Source organism: Sorex araneus, chromosome 2 (genome assembly GCF_027595985.1).
Source record: "Sorex araneus isolate mSorAra2 chromosome 2, mSorAra2.pri, whole genome shotgun sequence".
Classification (NCBI taxonomy): Eukaryota; Metazoa; Chordata; class Mammalia; order Eulipotyphla; family Soricidae; genus Sorex; species Sorex araneus.
The window spans coordinates 39,453,477-39,476,347 of record NC_073303.1 but is presented as its reverse complement, the minus strand read 5'-3'; the positions used below and the strand labels follow the sequence as shown (position 1 = coordinate 39,476,347).

Below are 22,871 nucleotides of genomic sequence, written 5' to 3'. Positions count from 1 at the left end.
CACTATTTCAATTTCCCCACGCACATGTGTAACTTTGACGACTTTTTCTTTTTGCTTTTTTTTTTGGGTCACACCTGTTGATGCACAGGAGTTACTCCTGGCGGTGCTCACGGGACCATACGGGATGCTGGGAATCGAACCCGGGCCGGCCGCGTGCAAGGCAAACGCCCTACCCGCTGTGCTATTGCTCCAGCCCCTTTCTTTTTCTTTCTTTCTCTCATTCTTTTTCTTAATGTACTCCACAAGAGGTCATCTCAACGAAGGCACACCATACAATAAAGACACAAACTTCAAGGTAGTTTTTTTTTTTTCAAACATTTACTGAACACAAACACCATTTTTTCCTTTTACACAGCAATATTGTTAGTTTCATATTAGCTGAGCTATTAGGACTGTCAATTGGCATGAAATTAACAATGATTCTACATGTCAAAACTCAAACAGGAAATGTCATGCACTATATAAACCACTCACAGGTCTCTGATGCAGCCAGCAAGGTTACTATGTTTATTAAAGTCACGTACATGGTCTGACAAAAGTGCCCAACAGAATGACATCACTGGTCTGTCATGACTCACAATGAACCACTAGGATAGGACAATGCTCTTCTCTGCAGGACAGTGGGACGGGGTGAGTATCGTAAAGGAGAGGGTCTTTTTAACACATCAGGGCAGGGAGATTTTACTCCCCAGAGAGGTACCTCTGAACAAACTGTTTAGGAGAGCTGAGGTTTTTTTTCTCTCATCTCTTCACCTCTACCAATTATTAAGCAACAACGAAAAAAAGCCATGCACAAATTGTACACAACCTGGTAAATTAAATACAAACCCTCACTTCATCTCTCGGCTCGCAATCTTTGCTCCTTTTATCCTACCAGGCCATTCATCACATGACTCGGCCTAAGTGAAAAGCTGTTAATAATTCATCAATACTCACCCCTGGATGCACATCAAGAGACACACTCCCCACGACCATGATCCACTGGACCTTCCCTACACATGGACACAAAGGGACACGCCACAAACCTAGGGCTAGAGACCACATTCACTTGACGGTTTTAAAAATCAATGTACTTATCACCACTATCAGCACAGGAGTTACTTCTGGTCGCTTTGGGGAAGGGGGTGCTGGCCCGCCCAGCCCATGAGAAGACCTGGGCCAAGCTGTCTGTGAAATCCGGCAGGGGCTGCAGAACTAGGGGCTTGCCCCCTTCCCAGGGGACAGCGCGGAGCCAAGCAGCCGTTTCCCCACAGGAATGGACAGCGTCAGTTTGCATGGGGCACAACTTGCAGGAGAGCAAAGGCAGCATCCTGCATCCCGTTACCTGATTCACAGTCTAGTCAGAAGGAAAACAATTTCACCTGCACACTGGTCCAGAGGGTAGCCTGAAAAGGAACATTTCTGAAAAACAGGAAATCTATCGTAAAAGCAAGTTCTTGCTACTTTTACCCATCTACTCACTTTTGGCAGCCGCTTCCCAAGCCAGCCAACGGGGACCCAGGGGCCAGCACCCCGTCCTCCAACCCAGAGTGGTCTTTCTTCGTAAGGAGCTGCCTGGTGGGTGCCAGGGACGGGTGGCAGGGTGCTGGTCCCTTGGAATCAATTTCCAAGAACATTCCTAAAAACAATTTTCAAGAACATTCCTAAAAAGCTGCTTAGGCTGCCCACCCACATTTCGCTCTGAAAGGCACTCACACCCGAGTTCCTCCCAGTCACTTCTCTCTCAGCTGCCACAGGTTGGAACCCTCCCCGCAAAACAAACAAGAGTGAAGCTTGCAGTTCAGGTGTTTCAAGAGCCCAGAGCAAAGTGGCCGGGGGCAGCAGGAGAGCAGGGGAGAGGGGGGGCTCTGCTGTGTCTGGATTTCCGCTTCTTCAAATTTGGTCGGAGTGATACCACAAAGGGGAGGGCATTTGCCTTGTACTAGGCAGGCCCGGGTTCAATCCCCAGCATCCCACAGTCTGCCTGGCACCCCAGGAGCGATTCCTGAGTGGAGAGCTAGGAGTCAGCCCTGGGCACCGCTGGGTGCAACCCAAAAACCAAGAACAACAATAACAAAAAAAAACCCCTGCTAGATTAAAGGGTGCCACTGCTGCCCGTTCCTCCCTGAATTAGTTATCTAAAGGAAGCTCCGTCTCGCCAACTCTCTAGGAGCGTGGAAACCCACGTCCTACATTTCACACTGTTCACCCAGGCCTGAATCAGTCCAGACATAAACTCTCTAGTTCACCAGATTTACAGAACAATTACTAAGACAAAAAGTTTTGATTGCATTCGTAGTGTTATCAAAGAAAACTCACAACCCAAAGCATGATTCTACCAATAAAAAACATAATATGGTCAAAGCAGCTAAAAAACAGAAACGGCTTCGAGTCTCTGAGGGCTGAGATAAGTACCATCTTTCTTACTGATTTAATTTCCCTTAAAAAGAAAAAACTTAAGAAGTATCTGGCTAAACATATTTTAAAATAATTCTACGAAAAACAAAGAAACAGGCACGTAGCTCACTTGTTTTAAAAATGGCTTTATACAGGTGTTTCACGATACATATTTGGATTTATTTTACAAGACAGAATAGACCCTTAGCAATCAGTGCACAATGTACTGCTATACTATAGTTTAAAAAATGAAATCTCAATTACCATTAGCAGAGTTCATAGGTTATCCCACGGTCTTCAAATTCTTTCTCCAACTTAGTCAGCATTCAACCAGTAATTTTACTCTCCAGCATTCAGGTCCCTTCTCCAAAATACTGAATGTCATTAATTTTGATGTCTGAATATGTACATAGAATCACTATCCTCCCTTTGATAAATAAGCAATATCTAAAGTGGTGCTCGTCCTGGGTAGCCGAAAGGATGAGATGGTTTTTATTTCAACATGCAACATTATCGGATACGTTTTAAGTTTTGGTGTTTAACGATCATCACATTAGTAATGGAACCACTAGATTCTGAGAACCATGGGCCTTCCTCGGACTGTCGGCGGCTGGGAAACTCGGGGTCGGAGCGAGCAGAGGAAGGAGTGACCCGCTCACCCTGAGATGTGCCTCTTTCTCTTCCAGGCCCTGCGCAAGGCCAAAAGCCAAGTACAGTCATTCCGTGGTTTACACCAGGAACACTAGGGGCAGCTCAACTCTCTCCCTTTAAGTCATTCTAAAACCTTCCCAACACAGATCTCTGGTTAGAAAACTGAAAGGCAGAATTTACCATCAAAATATTCCTCACTTTAAGCAAGAAGACACGAGCAGTAGAAGTTCAGTCACTGCAGAAGTCCCCACCCCGCACCACTGAGGAAAGCAAGGGCCGGGGCTCCCCACTCCCGCTCCCTCCCCCCTCCCTCCGGGTATCTCCAAGGCATCAAGGCCTGCGAGGCTGGTGCTGGGTCAGGATGTTCTAGACTGACTCAGCTGTGGGTCTTTCTCTGACTGCCACAAGGCAATATTCACTCTCTCCATACAGCGGATGGTGGCTGGCACTGGCACAGGTTGGTTCTGGAAGTTTCTGGCTGCTGCTGCTGCTGCTCTGTCTGAACACTCTCAAGGAGGGGAGCTGCCTGTCTGAACTCACACCCATGAACTGGAATAACTAAGGCAATCATTTGGCACTAGAGAAATACAGATCTATCGCATTTTACCCTTTAGTTTTCACATCAAGAGAAATAGGTATGTACCTTTCACTTGAATTTCTGCGATGCTTCAAAGATAATCACAGAATATGCTTTTTTAAAACTGACAGTTAAATGTTGCCATTAAAACAGAAAGAGAAAAAAAATACATCAAAGACCTCTTCACAGGCTGTTAAGAGAAGTGATATTGTATGTTTGCAAATGTGCGGCCCTTGGACTAAAATACTTTCCTAAGTGGCACTGCAAATTATTTTCATTATCAGAAACATTTCATTTCCTATGTATACCACACTGGTCATTTTTCTACTTCTTATCAGACTAAGAAAGTTAAAAAAAAAATTTTTTTTAAATATCCTGGTTCCTTTTCATCTGTCACATACACCTTAAAGGGAGGCAACAATAATGCCCTCTGGAAAACCAATTTCCAAATTTCTAAAAGTATCACACAAGAGGAATAGGGGCAGGAAAGGGACAAAAATAGAATTAATAACTATATGGAGAGCATTTGTTTCATAAGAAAATACAGCATTCATAGTTTTTAATGTCTGTGAGCTAAGTTAAAATGCAGACTGCTGCAATTCAGATAAATTACATTAAAACAGAGATTTCAAAGAATTTTAGAATCCAAGCCCGAAGGCTAGTAGTCCATGAATATTCTCTAAAAAGCTAAGAGTAGCTTCACTCTGCACACACCACCAGCGTAACGCAGCAACCTCAGTGGATTGAATTTTCAACTATAACGATTAATAAATCAGTACATTTTTGTCAATTCATCTGCAGCTCTGTTGTTTTTTTTTTTTTTAAATCCTCCAAAGGTTATAATGTGTCAAACACACCAGATAATGGGAAGTGAAACCCACCTCCATCAGGGCGGCGTGCGCAGAACACCCAGGGGCCCAACACCCTAACACTCCTTCCAGGCCTCCGCATGCGAGCCTCCAGCCGCGCCAAGGATGACACGCTGACACGGGCCTAACAGAAACACTCTCGCAGGCAGATTTTTAAAAGCATTATCAACTTCAAATCATAACCATCCCTTGTTACATAAAATATTTTATATTCCTTTTAAAAAAAGAGAACAGTTAAGTGACCAATACCCAAACACCTTAGGTTATATTACACCTGGACAACGTGGCTTTGTTTAAAGTGTACTCGAAGATCCATCACCAGAAGAGGCAAAAAGACCAAATGAAAGGAAGGATGTTGGGGAAGAAGGTAACAGACAGAAAAGCAAAATTTATGAACACATAATTACTATTGTCTGTGATTAAAGTCCTTTACTTTGTAGCACCACATTAAACAATTTTACAGATTCAGTCACTTAATGAAATCCAACAAATTCTTCAAGAGTTCTGGGGATCTGGTCTTGGTAGTTAATGTCATTGGCCCGAACTGCTCGGGCAGCCAGGCACTTGAGACTCATCTTCATCTGAGTTTTGAGGAGGATTTCGGAGACCCCCGTCGTGCTCTTATCCAGCGGGGTCTTGTTCTGCTTGTTGGTCATGTCCGTGTGGGCGCCAGCTTCCACCAGGCTGATGATGATAGAGTGCAAGGTCAAAAAGTCGCTGATGGGCCTGTTGTACTGGACGATGATGTGCAGGGCACTGTTGCCCTCATTGTCCACGGCGTTCACCTCCGCACCGCAGTCCAGCAGGAGCTTGGTGACCAGGGCGTTGGGGAAGCTGCAGACGTCGTTGGTGTGGAAATCGTCGACGGGCGTGTTGGAGTTGACGGCCAAATGCAGCAGCGAGAAGCCCTCACGCGTGCGGGGGTCCAGGTGGATGAGGTTGTAGATCTGCGTGTTGATCCTGCACTGGTCTTCCTCGCTGCACTGGGTCTTGGTGGAGATGCACACCAGGTACAGGAAGGTGTAGAGATTACATTCGTAGTTGTCCAGGGCACTGTGGACATCGGCGTCAGGGACACTTCTGACCCGGTTCATGCTCTGCTCTATTTCCAGAACGCTGCAGCGCAAAACACACTCGATGTCTGGGGCCTTCACAGTCTCATTCAAATGGATCATCTGGGAGAAAACTTGAGCGAAGCGAAGAAGATCCTTGTGGGTATTCCGGTGGCCTTTCTGCCGGAGGTGCAGGGCATGCAGCCACAGCTTGATACACTGTTCAAATTCCATGTTATCCGCGTAAACAGCTCCCCGGTAAATTATAGGATGGGAAACATCGATGTTGTCAGCACCTAGAATCCGTTCGCGCACTATAAGGCCTTCCATATGAAGAGCATCTCGGTCTTGGCGAATGGACTCCAGTTCCTGAGGATTCCTACATTCAGTTCTGTTCCCATACGCGTGGATCGGTGGCAGAACCTCTTTCTCAAGAATGTTGTCACCGTCTTGAAACCTCTCCAACATAGCTAAGTACAAATAGTGGTATGTCTTCATGATGTCATAGTTCTCACGATCATTTGCAAAGGAGGCACCCAGAAGTTCCAAAGCTTCGATCCGACTTCTTCGGTCACAATCAGCATGAGAGAGCAAGAGCTCGACAACATCTGCCTTGCAGCTCTCGGCAGCGACTTTCAACGGCGTCATCCCATGGCCGTTGACCACAATAGCAGCGCGCCATTTTATCAGCTCCTTCACGATGTCTATGTGGCCAGCTTCCGCGGCGAAGTGCAGCGCTGTGGCGCCGCAGTGCGCTTTGGCATTAGGGTCGGCACGCTGCTCGAGAAGGTACCTCACCACGTCGGTGTGTCCCTTGTACGCTGCGATCATCAGGCAGGTGTTGTCATACTTGTTGGCAATGCTGATGTTGGCATTGTTCTCCACCAAGTACTTCACAATGTCCAGCCTGCCGTCAAAGCAGGCTGCCCGCAGGGGTGTCGAGTTAGTGACTGTGGTATGGTTCACGTTGGCTCCGTGGCTGACGAGAAGCTTAACAACTTCGAAATGCCCAGCGCCTGCTGCACACCAGAGCGCGGTGGCACCGTCAATGACATACCTGGTCGGGACAAGGACAAACAGGTCAACCAGAAAGGACAGTTAAAAGGTACACGCACTTGTACCAACCCAGAGAAACAATTTACAGAACACAACTAACACCAGAGTGTGGGTCAAACTTAGGCCCGCTCATTTAAGTAGAGAACCTCACCCGCCACGGCGAGTCCTCACCTAATACTGATGGCAGGTTCTTGGAAACAGACTTTAAATGAAAGAACCTACCGAGTAGTCTTTCTGTTCAACATTTGCTAGAATTCTTTTTTTTTTTTTTGGGGGGTCACACCCGACAATGCACAGGGGTTACTCCTGGCTCTGCACTCAGGAATTACCCCTGGAGGTGCTCAGGGGACCATATGGGATGCTGGGAATCAAACGTGGGTCGCCCTAGTGCAAGGCAAATGTCCTACCCGCTGTGCTATTGCTCCAGCCCCAGCTAGAATTCTTTTTTTCCCCTCCTCACCAATGGTGTAATACTAAGGACCTGGATGTATCTGGTGAGCTCAATGTTACTTGTCACTGTTATTGATAAAGTACATAATCTAAAAATCTAAAAACAAAAACAAAATCCCCCATTTCTCAAGCAAAATTAAATGCAATTTCAGAAACACAGGAAATATATGATTTGTACCTTCTTCACCACCAAGCTGAGTGACTGGACCTTTTAAGAGCTTTGTTCTCCCTCCTAATCTCCAAGGTGTCAGTTTCTCAGAATACATCAATAAGAAAGCCACCCAAACCCCACAGTATTAGAAAGTGCTCTGAAGAAAATATTTGGGGCCAGCAAGTACTGTGGCAGGTGCCTGCTTTGGTGCAGCTGACGTGGGTTCAACCCCCCAGAGCCCCACCAGGAGTGTCCCCGAGTAGAGGCAGGAGTAAGACCTAAGCACCACCGGGTTGCCCCACCCCCTCGATCCCTGCAAGATTTAAAAGAAAATTATTCAAGCAGACAATTCTTCCCTAAAGTACCTGACTGACTGCCCTGCACGCAGCTGACCCAGGTTTAATCCTTACACCATATTCTCTCCGGAGCCCCACCAGGACTGATCCCTGAGCACAGAGCCAGGAGAAAGGTTCTGAACACCACCAGGTGTGGCCCCAAAACAAATCCAAACAAGTAAAAAGTTTTATACATAAGTGTGGGGCTGGAGCTACAGCACAGCGGGTAGGGCGTTCACTTGCATGTGGCCAACCCGGGTTCGATTCCCAGCATCCCATATGGTACCCCAAGCACCGCCAGGAGTAATTCCTGAGTGCAGAGCCAGGAGTAACCCCTGAGCATTGCCGGGTGTGACCCAAAAACAAAAGAAAGAAAGAAAGAAAGAAAGAAAGAAAGAAAGAAAGAAAGAAAGAAAGAAAGAAAGAAAGAAAGAAAGAAAGAAAGAAAGAAAGAAAGAAAAGTTTTATACATAGGTGTCTCCTTAACTGAACCACTTGAGGAATAACAGAAAAAAAATTAGCATTCTAACAACGAAGGAAGAATAATTTCATCTTCAGTTTATGATTAGGTTTTGTGGTTTCGATTCCAATACTTACCAAATGTATGGCATGTGCCAGGTTCATTCACTACTTACATGACACTAAACTCCTCTAGGTGGCCAATGTTTACCAGTTTTCTACTTTAATATTTTCCAACTTTTTCTACCATCAAATCTAAAAAGTAGATTTTTGGTGGATATTTTGCCACATAGTATCATGCTACATACTAAATCACTGTGTCACTGTCATCCCATTGTTCATCGATTTGCTCGAGTGGGCACCAGTAACGTCTCCATTTGTCCCAGCTCTGAGAATTTAGCAGCCTCTCCTTACTCGTCCTTCTCAATGGTGTTGTACTGGAGGCTCATTCAGGGTCAGTGGAATGAGATCCATTATTGTTACTATTTTTGGCATATCGAATATGCCACGGGGAGCTTGCCAAGCTCCTCCGTGAACATATGTACAGGAAAAAGAAAAGAAGAATATATGAGGTAAAAACAAAAGATATGAACCGATCAAAACTAAATATATACCATCAAAATATACTCAAAGTATTTGGGGAGAAAAGGTCCACCAAAGCACTATTCCCAGGGCAAACGTAAGCACAACAGGTAGGGTATCTGCCTTGCGGGCAGCTGCTGGGTTCGATCCTCGGCATCCATTTCTAGCACTGCCAGAAGAGATCCAGTGCAGAGCCAGGAATAAGCCCCAAGAACCTTCGGTTATGGCATCCAGACAAAAACAGCAGCAGCAATCTTCCCTTGCAAACTAAGCATTGACATCAAAACCTAAACCTCACTGAAGAGCCTCTCACTCCCCTGCCTTCTGTTAGGAGGGCTGGAGAGGATCAGCTGGAGAGGACTGGACAGGCCATCTCCACCCATGGCCAGCTGAGACCGGACCCCAGGCACCCCAGGAATGATCCCTGATCACAAAGCCGGAATAATTCCTGAGCCCATCAGGAATGATCCCTGAGCACTGAGCCAGGAGTAAGGCCTGAGCAGAGCCAGATATTGCCCCCAAACTCCAAATTAAAAACGTTTTTTAAAAAATGATCCTATGACATAGGCAAAATTCTATCTCCCATGAAATAAAGCAAAATACAACCCAGCACATAATATTAGTTTAACCCCAACAACAGCAAAAACAGTATTCTGTTATCATTTCTGCTCAAATCCAAGACTCACTTTCTTTCAGTTTTAGATATGAAATGCTCATCAAGCAAATGCTGATTCAGTGGGGCTGGAGCAATAGCACAGCAGGTAGGGTGTTTGCCTTGCACACGGCCGACCTGAATTCAATTCCCAGCATTCCATATGGTCACCTGAGCACTGCCAGGGGTAATTTCTGAGTGCAGAGCCAGGAGTAACCCCTGTGCATTGCTGGGTGTGACCCAAAAAGGAAAAAAAAAAAAAACCTGACTCAGTAAGAGCTCCCGTCTGGGCTACGAGGAGGAAGGGCACCGGAGTCGCGGAGAGCTGAGAGCGACTGCCTGCGCCCTGTCCACACACGGGGCTCGCAAGGGGCGCCACACCTCGTGCTTAAAAGCTCCATATTAGCGTACAAAAGCAATAGCTTTTTTGATAATTAGGTTTTCGAAGTTTTATTTAAAAGTTTTGCTTGGGGCTGGGGCAACAGTACAAGGGGTTGTACCTGCCTCGTGTATGGCCAACCTGGGCTCATCCCTGGCATCCCACATGGTCCCCCACACACCCCAGGGCTAATTTCTGAGTGCAGAACCAGCATAAGCCCTCAGCAGCATCAGGTGTGGCCCAAAAACCATTAAATTTTTAAAACTTATTTTGGTTTTTGAGCCACACCTGGCAATGCTCAGGGCTTACTCCCAGCCCTGCACTCAGGAATCAATCCTGGCAGTGCTCAGGGACCATACGGGATGCTGGGGATCGAAACTAGACTGGCCCCCATGCAAGGCTAACACCCCGCCCGTTGTACTACTGCTCTGGCCCACCACTTCAATTTAAAGAGCAGTCTTTTCAAGTTGTTTGAGTACAAAGTTAACACAAGGGAAGGTAATGTCACTGTCCCTGTCCCTGTCATCCCGTTGCTTATCGATTTGTTCAAGCAGGCACCAGTAACGTCTCTCATTGAGAGACTTATTGTTACTGTTTTTGGCATATCCAATATGCACGGGTAGCTTGCCAGGCTCTGCCGCTCGGGCTTTCCGAGAGGGGTGGAGGTATCAAACACGGGTCCGCAGCGTGAAAGGTGAATGCCCAACCTCTGTGCTATCGCTCCAGCCATAAGGGAAGGTAATACAAAGTTATATTTACATAGTTACAGTGTTTCCCTGTACTCTATAAAAACCTGAAATTCTCAGGTGTCAGAAACAGGAACTTGAAACTATGAAACTCTAGAAAATGTTACACTAAAATAGGCATGGAGACTCACAGATGTATCTCCAACCCAACCGGCTGCAAAGATGTCTCCAGATGTGCCCGGCTGACTTTACCAGGGGATGCGAGCAGGTGTCCTCTCTCCGCCTGCCCCAAATGAACCCTGGCGGCCGCAAACCTCCAGCACCCAATTGCCACCACCTGACAGCCACTGTCACAGGTTCGTCCTGGGCCCCCCACGCAAGGGAACAAGTCCACTGAAAAATCCAGGTCTGCAGGACCGGTGACTGAAAATGCCAGGTCTCACGGGGTCAGGACTGGGCCACCCCTTCCCGTCTCCTCGCCCTTCTGGGGTCCTGGCTGTCACACCCACGAACTGCCTCCGGGTGCCACTGAGCGCATTAACAGTCATGACCCAGAGACTCACAAATGAATCTTGGAACCAACCAACTCGCTGCGGCGATGTCTCCAGACTCCGATTATTTAAAATTTTAGAATTCTAGGAGCACGCAGCTGCAAAAGCAACAGGGCAACATCTCATACTTTATTTTTACTTTTCTTTTGTTGAATCACTGTGTGATAGACCCTTACAGACATCTCATACTATTCATAACAAGCAATACAAATTATCTAGCATCTGCCTGTGGGGCAGGATTGAATGGTGGTGGGAAAATTCGAAATACTGGTGGTGTGAAGGTCTAACAGTGGTGGGATCAGTGCTGAAATACTGAATGCAATCAATTACTGTGAACAACTTGATGAAAATAATTTTTTAATTGAATAAATAAAAATAAAATAAAATAGGTATGGAGGAACATAGTATGAGACTAATACCAAAAGACAACAGAGGGCCGGGAGGACGAGTCCAGGGTAGGAAGCTTTGAGGGGGTGTGGGGGGTTGCAGTTAGGACAGAGAAGGGACCACTGTGACAATCATAGTTGGAAATGATCACTCTGGACAAGAACCGAGTGCTGAAAGGAGAAGGGATACACACTAAAACCTTTCAGTAACAGTACTGCAAACCGGTGTCTCAAAGGGGGGGAAAAAGTGCCATAGAGGCAGGCTGGGAGGGGGGCTGAGGGGCCGAAGGTGGCAGGAGGGAATCTGGGAACATTGGTTGGGGGAGTGGGTTGTTCACTGGTGAAAGATAGATTAGAACACTGTATAACTGAAACTCAATCGTGAACTTTGTAACCGTATATCCCATGGTGAAGGGCCTTGCAAGCTCCGGGTGGTGTATTCGAATGCCAACTACAGTAACAATAACAGGTCTCACTCCCCTGACCCTGAAAGAGCCTCCAATCTTTGGGATAGATGAGTAAGGAGAGAATGCTAAAATCTCAGGACTGGAACGAATGGAGACATTACTGGTGCCCGCTCAAGCAAACTGATGAACAATGGGATGACAGTGACAGTGACAGTGACCTCATGGGACTCAATTAAAAAAAAAAAATAGACCTGGAGGGCCAGACAGTATAGGTTGTAAGGTGCTTTCCTTGCAGGCAGCCAACCCAGGTCCAATCCCCAGCATCCCTTAGGGACCCCAGAGCCCTGCCAGGAGTGACCCCTGAGTGCAGAGACAGGAGTAAGCCCTGAGCAGTGCCGGAATTAGGCCCCAAGCACACGCACAGGAATGAAGCAGAGAGAAAAGGGAGCCAGAGCACAGGTGGTAGTGCAGGGGTCCGGAGTGACGCCCCAAGCAGCAGTGAGCCAGGAGCAGTCCCCGGGCACTGCACGGTAAAGCCCCAAAATAAGGGGCTGGAGAGATAGCACAGTGGGTAGGGCGTTTGCCTTGCACGAGGCCGACCCAGGTTCAAATCCCAGCATCCCATATGGTCCCCTAAGCACGGCCAGGAGTAATTCCTGAGTGCAGAGCCAGGAGTAACCCCTGTGCATCGCCAGGTGTGACCCAAAAAGAAAAAAAAAAAAAGCCCCAAAATAAAAATGAAAAATAGGACTCACACGCATTCACCACACAAATACAACACACGGCCAATTTGAGTCCCAATTTAAAGACAGAAACAAAAAGTTACTGAAATGACTTTCTGACCACAGTTCTCCCAGAATGTACCAAGTGAAGGCATGAAAGCTTGTAACTATCTCACAGTGATTCAACAAAATTTAAAAGAAATAAAGTATCTAAGTGAAAAATACTTTCCTGGGCTTCTGTAATTGGCCAATGACTTTCTGGAAGTCTAATAATTTCCAATTTTCTATACACTCATATAACAGGACACTCAAGAATTTCAATCATTTGTTTTTATTAAGGCAATGATGACAGCTTGCGACCAAAAAACAAAAATCACTGCAAAATGTGATCGAAAAATGAGTCATCCAGAAACATAGTGAATTTTGTATTGCTACTCTCTTTGTGTGTGTGTTGGGGGGAGGCACACCCGGAGTTGCTCAGGGGGTTCTCCTGGTTTTGTGGGGGGGAGGCACACCCAGAGCTGCTCAGGGGGTTCTCCTGGCCCTGCAACCAGCAACCACTCCTGAAGTTCAGGGAACCGTACGAAACGCCTGGGGATCTAGACTGGGCAGGTGCAAGCCAAGTGCCAGCCCCACCTGCTGTGCTATCTCTCCAGTCCCTAAACATACTAAAAAGAATTAAAATCCTAACTGTGACATTCTTTTTGCCACAAAAGTCAGATAAAATTATGAGATATGGCCCAAAATGTGAAATTTGTAACAGAAAATAAAGGTATAACAAAATCAGTGTAACATTTACTCAGTGCCAATGCAAAAACTATTTCTAGACTTAATTGAAAATTGCAATACAAACTTTATGTATTTTGCCTTAAATGTAAATAAACTATAATCTGATATTCATCGATTTAAACCAAATGTATTCATCAGATGATAGAACTATTTTATAATAAAAGATGACACGATTTTAAAAACATAAGTTCATCTATTTCCAGATTCAATTTAAAATAAAAAATAAATGTTGATTCAAACATCTGAAGTAGAAATAAAGGGACTGGAGAGATAGCACAGCGGGTAGGGCGTTTGCCTTGCACACGGCCGACCCGCGTTCAAATCCCAGCATCCCATATGGTCCCCTGAGCACGGCCAGGGGTAATTCCTGAGTGCAGAGCTAGGAGTAACCCCTGTGCATCGCCAGGTGTGACCCAAAAAGCCAAAAAAAATAAAATAAAATAAAATAAAAAAATAAAGTAGAAATAAAGGGGCCGGAGCGATAGCACAGCAGGTAGGGCATTTGCCTTGCACGCGGCCGACCCGGGTTCGATCCCCAGCATCCCATATGGTCCCCCAAGCACTGCCAGGAGTAATTTCTGAATGCAAAGCCAGGAGTAACCCCTGAGCATCGCTGGGTGTGACCCAAAAAGCAAAATAAATAAATAAATAAATAAAAGGTAGGAATAAAAATTCATCATATGCAAATGAACTTTACCTGAACAAAATTCAGTCAAATCACTAATAAGCTCCCCATGAAAGTTAGTTCCCTGAGCTCTGTATTGAAATGTGACTTTTTTGTGTTTCTGTTTGTTTTAGGGGCCACACCCAGCGTTTTTCAGGGCATACTCCTGGCTCTGCACTGAGGAATCATTCCTGGCAGTGCTCAAGAGACCACGTGGGATGCCAGGGATCAAACCCGGGTTGGTCACATGCAAGGCAAATGCCCTACCCACTGTGCTTCCTCCAGGTTCCCACTTGGTGGCTTTCTAAACGCAGTCAAATTATGACACCTTTCCTCTCTACCTGGATATTCATCAAAAGTATTAACTACTAGCAGTGACCTGAAAAGTGAAGAGCGGGTCCAAAGTGATAATACTGCAGGTAGGGCATTTGCCTTGCAAGTGGCTGACCCGGGTTCGAGCCCCAACATTCCATATGGTCTCCCAAGCACTGCCAGGATTAACTCCTGAGTGCAAAGCCAGGAATAACCCCTGAGCATCGCTGGGTGCAACCCAAAAAGAAAAAATAAATAAATAAATCTTGAAGGGAAAAAAAAAAAGAAAAGTGAAGAGCTTGAAATAGGCCTCAGGATCCCCAGAGGTCCTGTTCTCCTTCCCATCCATGTCAGCGAACCTCCTAGGACAAAGGTTCCCATAAATCATCCCAGGGAAGTCAAGCTACAAGAGGCCTCAGTCTCTGACACCTTCCCCTTATCCTGCCCCAGCTCTGTTACATTCCTCACTTCCCACTTGCCCTCCCTCGAATAGTTCTTTCATTCCCTCAAGTTTCCCTCCTGGCCTTCTCCTCTGGATCAGCTCTGGCTCTCAAGTCCCAAGCCCTGAGTGGAGTAATCTATAAGCTACTGCTGAACAGTCTGAACAATGGGCCAGAGACAGCACGACAGGGCAGAGCACAGGGTAGGTGCATACGGACCCGAGCCTGATCACCAGCACTTCAATGTCTCCCCAAACCAGGGCAGCCTGGTAGCCTCAGCACTGATATATCTGCACAAGAACAGTGGCTAGTGTAGGAGGGCAGCAGAGGCTGCAGATTGTCCAGGCCACAGACCATAAACAGCCCGTGATTATCACGTGGTCTGGCCCTGGTACGTGCCGAGACAGACACATGTGCTCCTTGCCAGCTGCCTATGGCCACGTGCCTATGTTATATGGCCTGTGAATGATTATAAATATCCAAACAGCCCTAAGGAAAAAAGGTTCCTCACCTTACCCCAGAGGTTTATGTGTGCGTACGCACACATGCACAAGCACATGTATATATACACACGCACACATGCACATACAGGTAGGCATACACATGCAGCATTTCTATACATTTCAGTGCTAGAAATAGAATCTATGATCTCTGTACTGTTACATTCCCACCCCCTGATGATCTATTACAAATTCACTTCAGTTTTTAAAAATAAAGTGATTAAATCTATCTCACACACGCAAAATGTACCAAAACACCTATTATAGGTGTTCAATAAATGTTTACTAACAGATGTTTACTAATTCTCACTTAAGATGACGCCAAGACTTTTTAAAATACAAGGCAAATAACAGGTGAAGATCAATTTGTAAAAAAACATACAGTATAGGGCTAGAGCAATAGCACAGTGGGTAGGGTGTTTGCCTTGCACGCGGCCCACCCAGGTTCAATCCCCAGCATCCCACAGGGTGCCCCGAGCACCGCCAGGAGTGATTCCTGAGTGCAGAGCCAGGAGTAACCCCTGAGCATTGCCGGATGTGACCCAAAAAGCAAAAAAAAAAATTTTAAAAGTTAAAAAAAAAAAAATACAGTATTTAAGTGATGATCAAAACTGGGAACCATTTCGTCTACTTCAGTTCACAGAGAACCACCGAGACTCACCAGACTAGTTCTCAAGTGCTGCTGGACCCTAAACAGACAGGCCAGAGTGACCGCCAGCACAGAAGGCACTTTTGTCTTGCGTGCGGCTGACCTGGGTTCAATCCCTCGGGCCCCACTTAGGAGTAGGCTCTGAGCACCTGAGTGTCACTGGTTGTTGCCCAAAACACAAACCCCCCTCAAAAAAAAATGGGAGGGGGGATGGAGAGGAAGGGGTTTGGCTAAGCACCTCCAGAAGCCAGCCCCCGAGGGGTGAGCTCGCTTCATCCAGTTAACACCTCACTTGTGCTAGCATTTTCACAATGCCCGGAATGAGAGCAAAGTGAATTCATGACATTTGCAAATAACATTCTATCTCCTCCAGAAATGCCAAAATGACTGAAATAAACCACACAAAGAATCTCGCCCTGGGCAGAAAGGCCATAAACATCAAGCCTTCTCTATGGTCCTCAGGAACAGAAACCCTCCATGTTATTTTAGGGTTCCTCTCCACAGAACATGGCATAGAGTGAGTCCCATTACAGGCACTTCATAAAATGCTACTTTACACAGTGGCTAAAAAATGATCATCTGTATGCAAAAAAGATACTTGAGGAAGCGCTAATGAAATCGGGAACGGTAAGACTCTCCACAGTCACTGTCTCACCAGTCTGACTCTTGGTTCTTTGTCCAAGATCATCTCGCCTCACCTCTCACCTCCTTTCCCCTCCAACCCCCCACCCCCATTTGAGTCCCTTCCTACAAGTGCCACACCCCTGCTGCCTCTCTTCACTCAACATCTCCTGCCAGGTTCAATCGTCAGCTGCACTGTGAAGGCTCCCAGTATTTCACTGCAAACTGAGCCCTTTCTCCTCCTGAGCGCCCACTCCCAGCAGTCCAAAGGATTCCTACAGGCCTAAGAGCACAGCATCTGCAATTACTCATCCTGCATCTCTGACTCCCTCCAGAAGGTTCTCCTGTGCTGCGGAAGGGACGGGCGTGTTTCCTCGTGGCTACATACCGGATCCTAGCGTATAGCAGGTGCTTCACACATGGTCCCTCACCGGGCCCCTGGATGGCACAGGCCAGAGCAGGCAACCCACACAGGCCAGACTCCATTCCCAGTCCTCTTAGACCCTTCCTCCCGTGACCCGGGACATCTTTCTCTCTGCCGTCTAACGAAGAGCACTAAGCTACGCCTTCCAAGTGCTTTCAGGTTGTTTTCTGTTTTGCTGTTGTGTTTTCTTGCCACTGTTCCTCCCCCATCTGAAAAGAAAGGGAAGCCCTTAGCAGCGCTGTTCCAGCAGCTGTGACTGCAGATTCAGGAATGGAGACACGGGCCCATGCCAGTGGCGCATGCTTTAAGTTCAAGGGTCCTTCTGTTCCCCTCACTTCTGGGAACAGGATCGGGTGGCCAAAAATGGTCAGCATGAGAATGTCTAAAGCGATGATACTGAAGAGAGCACCACTTGATCAGAATATTCTAAAATATTGGCATCACGTCTAGGAAGAAACAGCTCGTACTATTTAAGCCTTAAAAAAAAAAAAAAAAAAAAAGGAACTAGGACCAAGCAGAACTCGACAACGTCCCGGTCAGCTTCAGCAGGAACTGCTTTTTCAATCAATCCGAGCCACTTCCAATCACCACCGGTGGCTCCCGTCTTTCTGCCGGACCCCACCGATGACGGAAAACACTGGAAGAGCTCAAGTAGGGGGAGGCGACGACCCCGACCCAAGCCCTCCAGGCGGCCAAAGCGCTCCGCAGCTGTCACGCACGTCGTCGCCCAGGTCCGACGACGACGACGACCCAGCTCTGGGCGGGGGACGAGGTCCCCGCGGGCAGCTGTGAAGCCCACGTCGCTGCGCGTGTCTGTATCTCAACGCCCCTGGAGTAACACCGCCCCTCGGGGCCTGCCCACCCCGTCCCCGTTGAACTCCCGGCCCAGGACCACCGCGCACGGCGGCACCCCCCCCCCCCCCCCGCCGCTGCCTGCCTTCCAGCCAGCACCTCCGGGCCCCGGGGGCCTCTGCGGGAAGCCCCGGGGCCGCTGGGGTCCCCGGGCGCAGGGGCGCCGCGCGGCGCACGTACCCGTCGAAGCGCACGGTGCCGGTCTGCTGCGTCTGCACGCGGTAGTGCTCCAGCAGCAGGCGCACCACCTTGGCGTGGCCGTTGCGGGCGGCGATGATGAGCGGCGTGGAGCGCTGGCCGCCCTGCTGGCTGACGTAGCCCAGCAGGTAGCGGATGTCGCTCTCGGAGCGGTTGAGCAGCAGCGCGGCCAGGGTCAGCACCTTGCCCTCGCTGGCCGCCTTGTACACGTAGCCCGCCAGGCCCTCCATGGCGGCCGCCGGCTCCGCGCCCCGCCGGGTCGCCACCGCGGCCGCGTCCGCCAGCGCCGCCGAGCGGGGCCCCCGCCGCCCATCCACGGGGCAGCGCCCGGCCGGCGGGGACAGGCCGCGGGCGCTCAGGGCCGCGCTCAGGGCCGCGCCCCGGGCCGCGGGCGCCGGCCGACGGCCGGGCGGACCTCCATGGCGGCCGCGCCGCGGGCCTCGGGCCGGCCCGTCCCCCCTCCCCGCGCCCCGCTTGGGCGCCCGCGGGCCCCCGCCGGCCGCACCGGCCCGGCCCGCCGCGCTCCGGGCGGGCCCCGCCTCGGCGCCGCTCGCTGCAAGGAGCCCGCAGGGGCTCGGGCCGCGGTGCTCGGCGGCGCCCGGCGCGCTCCGGAGCTCCACGGCCGGGAGGGGCCGGCGCAGCACGGACGCTCGGCGGCGGCGGCACCGGAAGTCGGGCTGGCCGGAAGGCGCGGCCCGCGGCGCCGGCGCGGAGGGGGCGGAGCGAGCGGGGCGGGCGGTTGGGCGGTGTCGCGCCCAAAGCGGGCCGGCCGGCGCGCCGGAGCCCGCGCGAGAAGGTTCCGCCGCCGGGTCGCCCCCCCTCCCCCCGCCCCCCGGCTGGGGCCTGGGCGTCCTCGCCGCCCTGGGTGCCTGGACCCTCCTCCTCGGCCCGCCGCGGTCCTGGGGCTCCGAAGCCGGGAAAGGAGGATGCAGTGAGCGCGCTGAACCGGGAGCGCCGGGAGGCCCCTCCCCTTTAAACGCCTGCGGGGACGCGTCTCTGACCCCCCACCCCGGGAGAGGGGTCGCCGGAGAAAGGTGTGCAGGGCCTGCCTGTCCTGGCAGAGGGGTGTCAGCAGCAGGAGAGGGGGAGAAGGGGCCTGGGCAGGCTCGGACCCCACTTGAGCCTGGCAGAAACCTCCGCTTTCTCCCCGACCCCTCGTGGCTGCTGCGGTGTAAAAAGATCATGTATCCAAGGAAAACTGGAAACCGGCGCCGCACCAGCCTCTGCAGGGACCGGGGACTCAGCGACCGAGCAGGGACAGTCAGTGCCTTGCTCCCGTCTGGGGTTTGTGCAAACTAAGGACTCTGACCAGGCGCACAGGCGGGCCTCCTGGGGGAGCAAATAAAATGATGGTGGTGGTGGTGGTGGTGGCGGCGGTGCAAGTGCCCTGTAATTTGGGGTGCCCAGACCTGCCAGGTAACAAGAACAGAGGGAAGAGTTACCAGGGAAGCTGGAGGGAACCAAGGTCAGCCTGGGGCCCTGGAGGTAGGACGGGGCAGAGTGCTTGCCTTGCACCCCGTCAACCCAGGGTCCATCCCCAGCAAACCAAGCCCCGCCCATAATGATCCCTGAGCATAAGCGGGTGCGGTCCCAAAACAGACAAGAAAAGGACAGCACAGCAGCCGTCCTGGGAAGGATGACAGCAGATGATATCAGCAGGTCACATTAGGGCAGAGTCAAGTGTGCGAGTTGGTTTGGGTTGGTGGTTTGCTTTATTTGGAGCCGCTCTCAGCTGTGCTCAGGCTTCCTCGGGGCTCTGGGGATCGCTTCTGACTGTGCTCAGTGACGCGAGAAAAAACCCGCGACAGCCACGCGCAGGGCCAGGCAAGCCCCTTAGCTCTGCGCACTCTCTCCCCCCCAAGTGTCAGGTTCTGCTAAATGGGCTGGGGACATTTGGAGAGTTTGGAGCAGGGGGACAAGACATAATCTGTGCTTGTAACAACATGACCTGCCTGCTGTGTGGAGGATAAACTCGGAGCCACGCGTAGATGGGGACAGAGCTTGGACTCAGGGTTGCGGCAGCCACTGGAGCACAGTGAAGGAAAGGGGAGTCACACCCAGCGATGCTCAGGGGTCACTCCTGGCTCTGCACTCAGGAATTACCCCTGGCGGTGCTTGGGGGACCCTATGGGATGCCGGGAATCGAACCCGGGTCGGCCGCATGCAGGGCAAACGCCCTACCCGCTGTGCTATCGCTCCAGCCCCGGAAAGGGGTCTTAAATGTGTGCAACTTACCTCCCTGCCATGCACAGTCCTCTGCAGTGAAGACAAACCTATTTATTTGGTTCCAAGGGACCAGACTGGTCTCACTGGGTTCACACCAATTACAGGGTGGAAGGACAATGGTGGAACCCCACCTTTGCAACCCTAGGGTTCCTGGCAATTGCAGAGCTACTGGTAGGGGTTTGGGTCCTTCCTCGAATTCTTTCCTCCATTCTATAGCAACATTTTATTTGTAGATCCCTAAACTCACTCTCTCTCTCCCTCTCTCTCCCCCTCCTCTCTCACTTCTCTCTCTCCCCCTCTCTCTCCTCTCTCTCTTCTCTCTCTCTCACTCTCTCTTTCTCTCCTCTCTCTCTCCCTCTCTCTCTCTCACATTCTTATTCTCACTCTCTTTTTTTTATTTTGGGCCTTCACTCGGCAGTGCTCAGGGCTTACTCCTGGCTCTGCACTCAGGGATTTCCTGGCAGGCTCGGGGAACCATACACGCTACCCGGGAACTCGGGTGAGCTCTGTGCAGGCAAGTGCCTGCCCTGCCACATGTGCTATTGCTCCAATGCGTACTTTCTCTCTCTTTCTCCCCACCGCCCCCCTGTCCACCCCTCACCAAGTTAAAACAACATATTAAAACCAGCGCTGGAGGTGAAGGAGTGAGGGCTGAAGAGGAACTTAGTAGTCTGAAATGGTGCGAAGGGAGCCAGTTGGTTTCAGTCTGGGGTTCAGGTTGGTAAAGAACCCAGGCCTCCAGGGAAAACAGGGGTTGGGAGCACTGGGCAGTGGTTGGAACTAAGCACAGTGTGTGTGGGCTGAGGGTAGGTAAGATAGAGAAGAGCCAGTATGACAACAATAGCTGGGGTTGATCACGCCTGACAAGATAGGAGGGTTGGAAGTAGGTAAAGGGATTTTCTTGATAATCTCAGTATCAATATGGCAAACCACAATGCCCAAAAGGAGAGAGACAGAAACACAGAGACAGAGAGAGACACAGAGAGAGAGAAGAAAAGCACCTGCCATAGAGGCAAGTGGGGGGTGGGGGTGATGGGAGGGAACCTGGGGACACGGGTGCGGGAAATGTACCCTGGTGGAGAAATGGATGCTGGAATACCGTATGACTGAAATCTAATCATGAACAGCTTTGTAAGGGTCTATCACAGTGATTCAATAAAAAAGTAAAAAAAAAAAAACTTGACAGTGACACATGCAGACAGGGGACTTCCTTGCAACTGATTTCCTTCCTCATGTTCTACACACACACACACACACACACACACACACACACACACACACACGCACCACGGTACAAAGGTTACGGCACTTTTGTAGCATCTGGCTGTAGCTAATCCCAGCACCGCATCTGGTCACCTGAGCATTGAGCCAGGAGTGGGTGCTGACCATCCCTAGGTGTGACCCCCCCCCCTGCACCCAAATGAGGAAGCCGTGGAGGGGCCTGAGAAGGTGGACTGGAAAGTTGGAAGGGGCTTTGTAGACCAGGAACTGCTGTGCAGGCTGGAGTGTTTTTGTTTTGTGTTTCGGTTTTGGGGACACACCCCGCAGTGCTCAGGGGTTACTCCTGGCTCTGCGCTCAGGAATTAGTCCTGAGGGGTTCAGGGTTATATGGGATGCTGGGGATCAAACCCCAGTCAGCCGGGTACAAGAAAAACTCCCTCCCCCCTGCAGCTCCAGCTCAGACCAAAGTTATTATTAGGAAGTGCGAGGGTCCCCCCTCTCCCCTGCAGTTGTTTCTTGCAGGGCACCAGGTTCATCACTGCAGATCACCAGGCTTCCTCCTCCCTGCCTTCGGCCTCAGGAGAGGAATCGGGGCTCTTCCTCGTGGCCTGTGACGGTGCTATGAGGCTCATGCTAGAGGGGGGATGCCAGAGCAGCTCCGGACGTGCCTCACGGCCTCCTGCCCCGGTGGGCTCCACGGGCAGGCGGGAGGCCGGGCTGCTGTCTCTGGTGACTGTCACCGAAGTCCCTTGGTTGTTCAGTCATCACCTGACTGGAGACTCTTCTGCCTCTGTTTACCTGGGGTGGGGGTGTGACCTTTCTGTGGTCAGATTGTGCAAACCTAGAGAGAAGTTGTGTAAACCGGACACAACTGTGTTTGCTCCAAAGCCAGAGCGCAAAAACAGGCTTGTATCTGCTTCTGATCTCTGTTGGTTTTCCCGACCCTCGGACAGGAAATGGGCCCTAGAAAGAACTGCAAGTCGTTGCAAGTTGTACATGTGTGTGAGTGAGTGTGTGTGTTTGTGTATGATGGAGACACTTGCCTGTGACCACAGATTGCAATCTGGCACCTGGACAAATGGACTGACGTCTGAACGCTTTGCTTCCTGGAGCTTGGGAGGTGGTTTCTGAGAAGAATTAGCTCTTGTTTCCTTAGACTATTGCTGTTACCAAACTGAGATAGTCCGGCCTCACAAGCTGGCCTGCTTCAGTGACTCTTCGTGGCATACATTGTATATAAACTGGTGCAAAATGCCATTCTTTCTTTTCCATTGAAACATAGTCAATTACAAAGTTACAACATTATTCATGATTAATGAATATCCCTTCACCAGTGTCAGCTTCCCTGCACCAATGTCCCCAATTCCCCTCTCTCCCCATCATGCCTCTCTGGGTTTGGGTTTGGTTTTATTTTAGGGCCACACCCGGCAGAGTTCAGAAGTTAACTCATGCCTCTGTGCTCAGGGATCACTCCTGATGATCTGGGGTGAACATGTGGAGTGCCAGAGTTGAACCTGGGTCGACCATACACAAGGCAAGTACCCTACCCACGTATAATCTCTCCAGTCCTAGCCTGCCTCTATATAGGGATGACAAATTTTTCTTTCCCTTTTTACCTTTCAGACTGGAGCAGT

General features: G+C 49.9%; 1 protein-coding gene across 1 annotated transcript; it reads right to left on the bottom strand.

Moving 5' to 3' along the window:
• Positions 1-479: 479 nt before the first annotated feature.
• FEM1B (fem-1 homolog B) lies at positions 480-18,129 on the bottom strand. The gene is made up of 2 exons (XM_004620922.3): positions 17,773-18,129; positions 480-6,582 (listed from the first exon to the last, which is right to left on the bottom strand). The coding sequence occupies exons 1-2, from the start codon at positions 18,018-18,020 to the stop codon at positions 4,947-4,949; spliced, it is 1,884 nt and encodes a 627-aa protein (XP_004620979.2). The 5' UTR covers positions 18,021-18,129; the 3' UTR covers positions 480-4,946.
• Positions 18,130-22,871: the final 4,742 nt, after the last annotated feature.

What these genes read in the sequence shown, in the direction of transcription:
- FEM1B (XM_004620922.3), bottom strand. Translation starts at nt 18,020, where the DNA reads ATGGAGGGCCTGGCGGGCTACGTGTACAAGGCGGCCAGCGAGGGCAAG. An exon ending in GGCACCGTGCGCTTCGACGG is followed by an intron (nt 6,583 to 17,772) that starts GTACGTGCGCCG and finishes TGTCCCGACCAG; the next exon opens with GTATGTCATTGACGGTGCCA.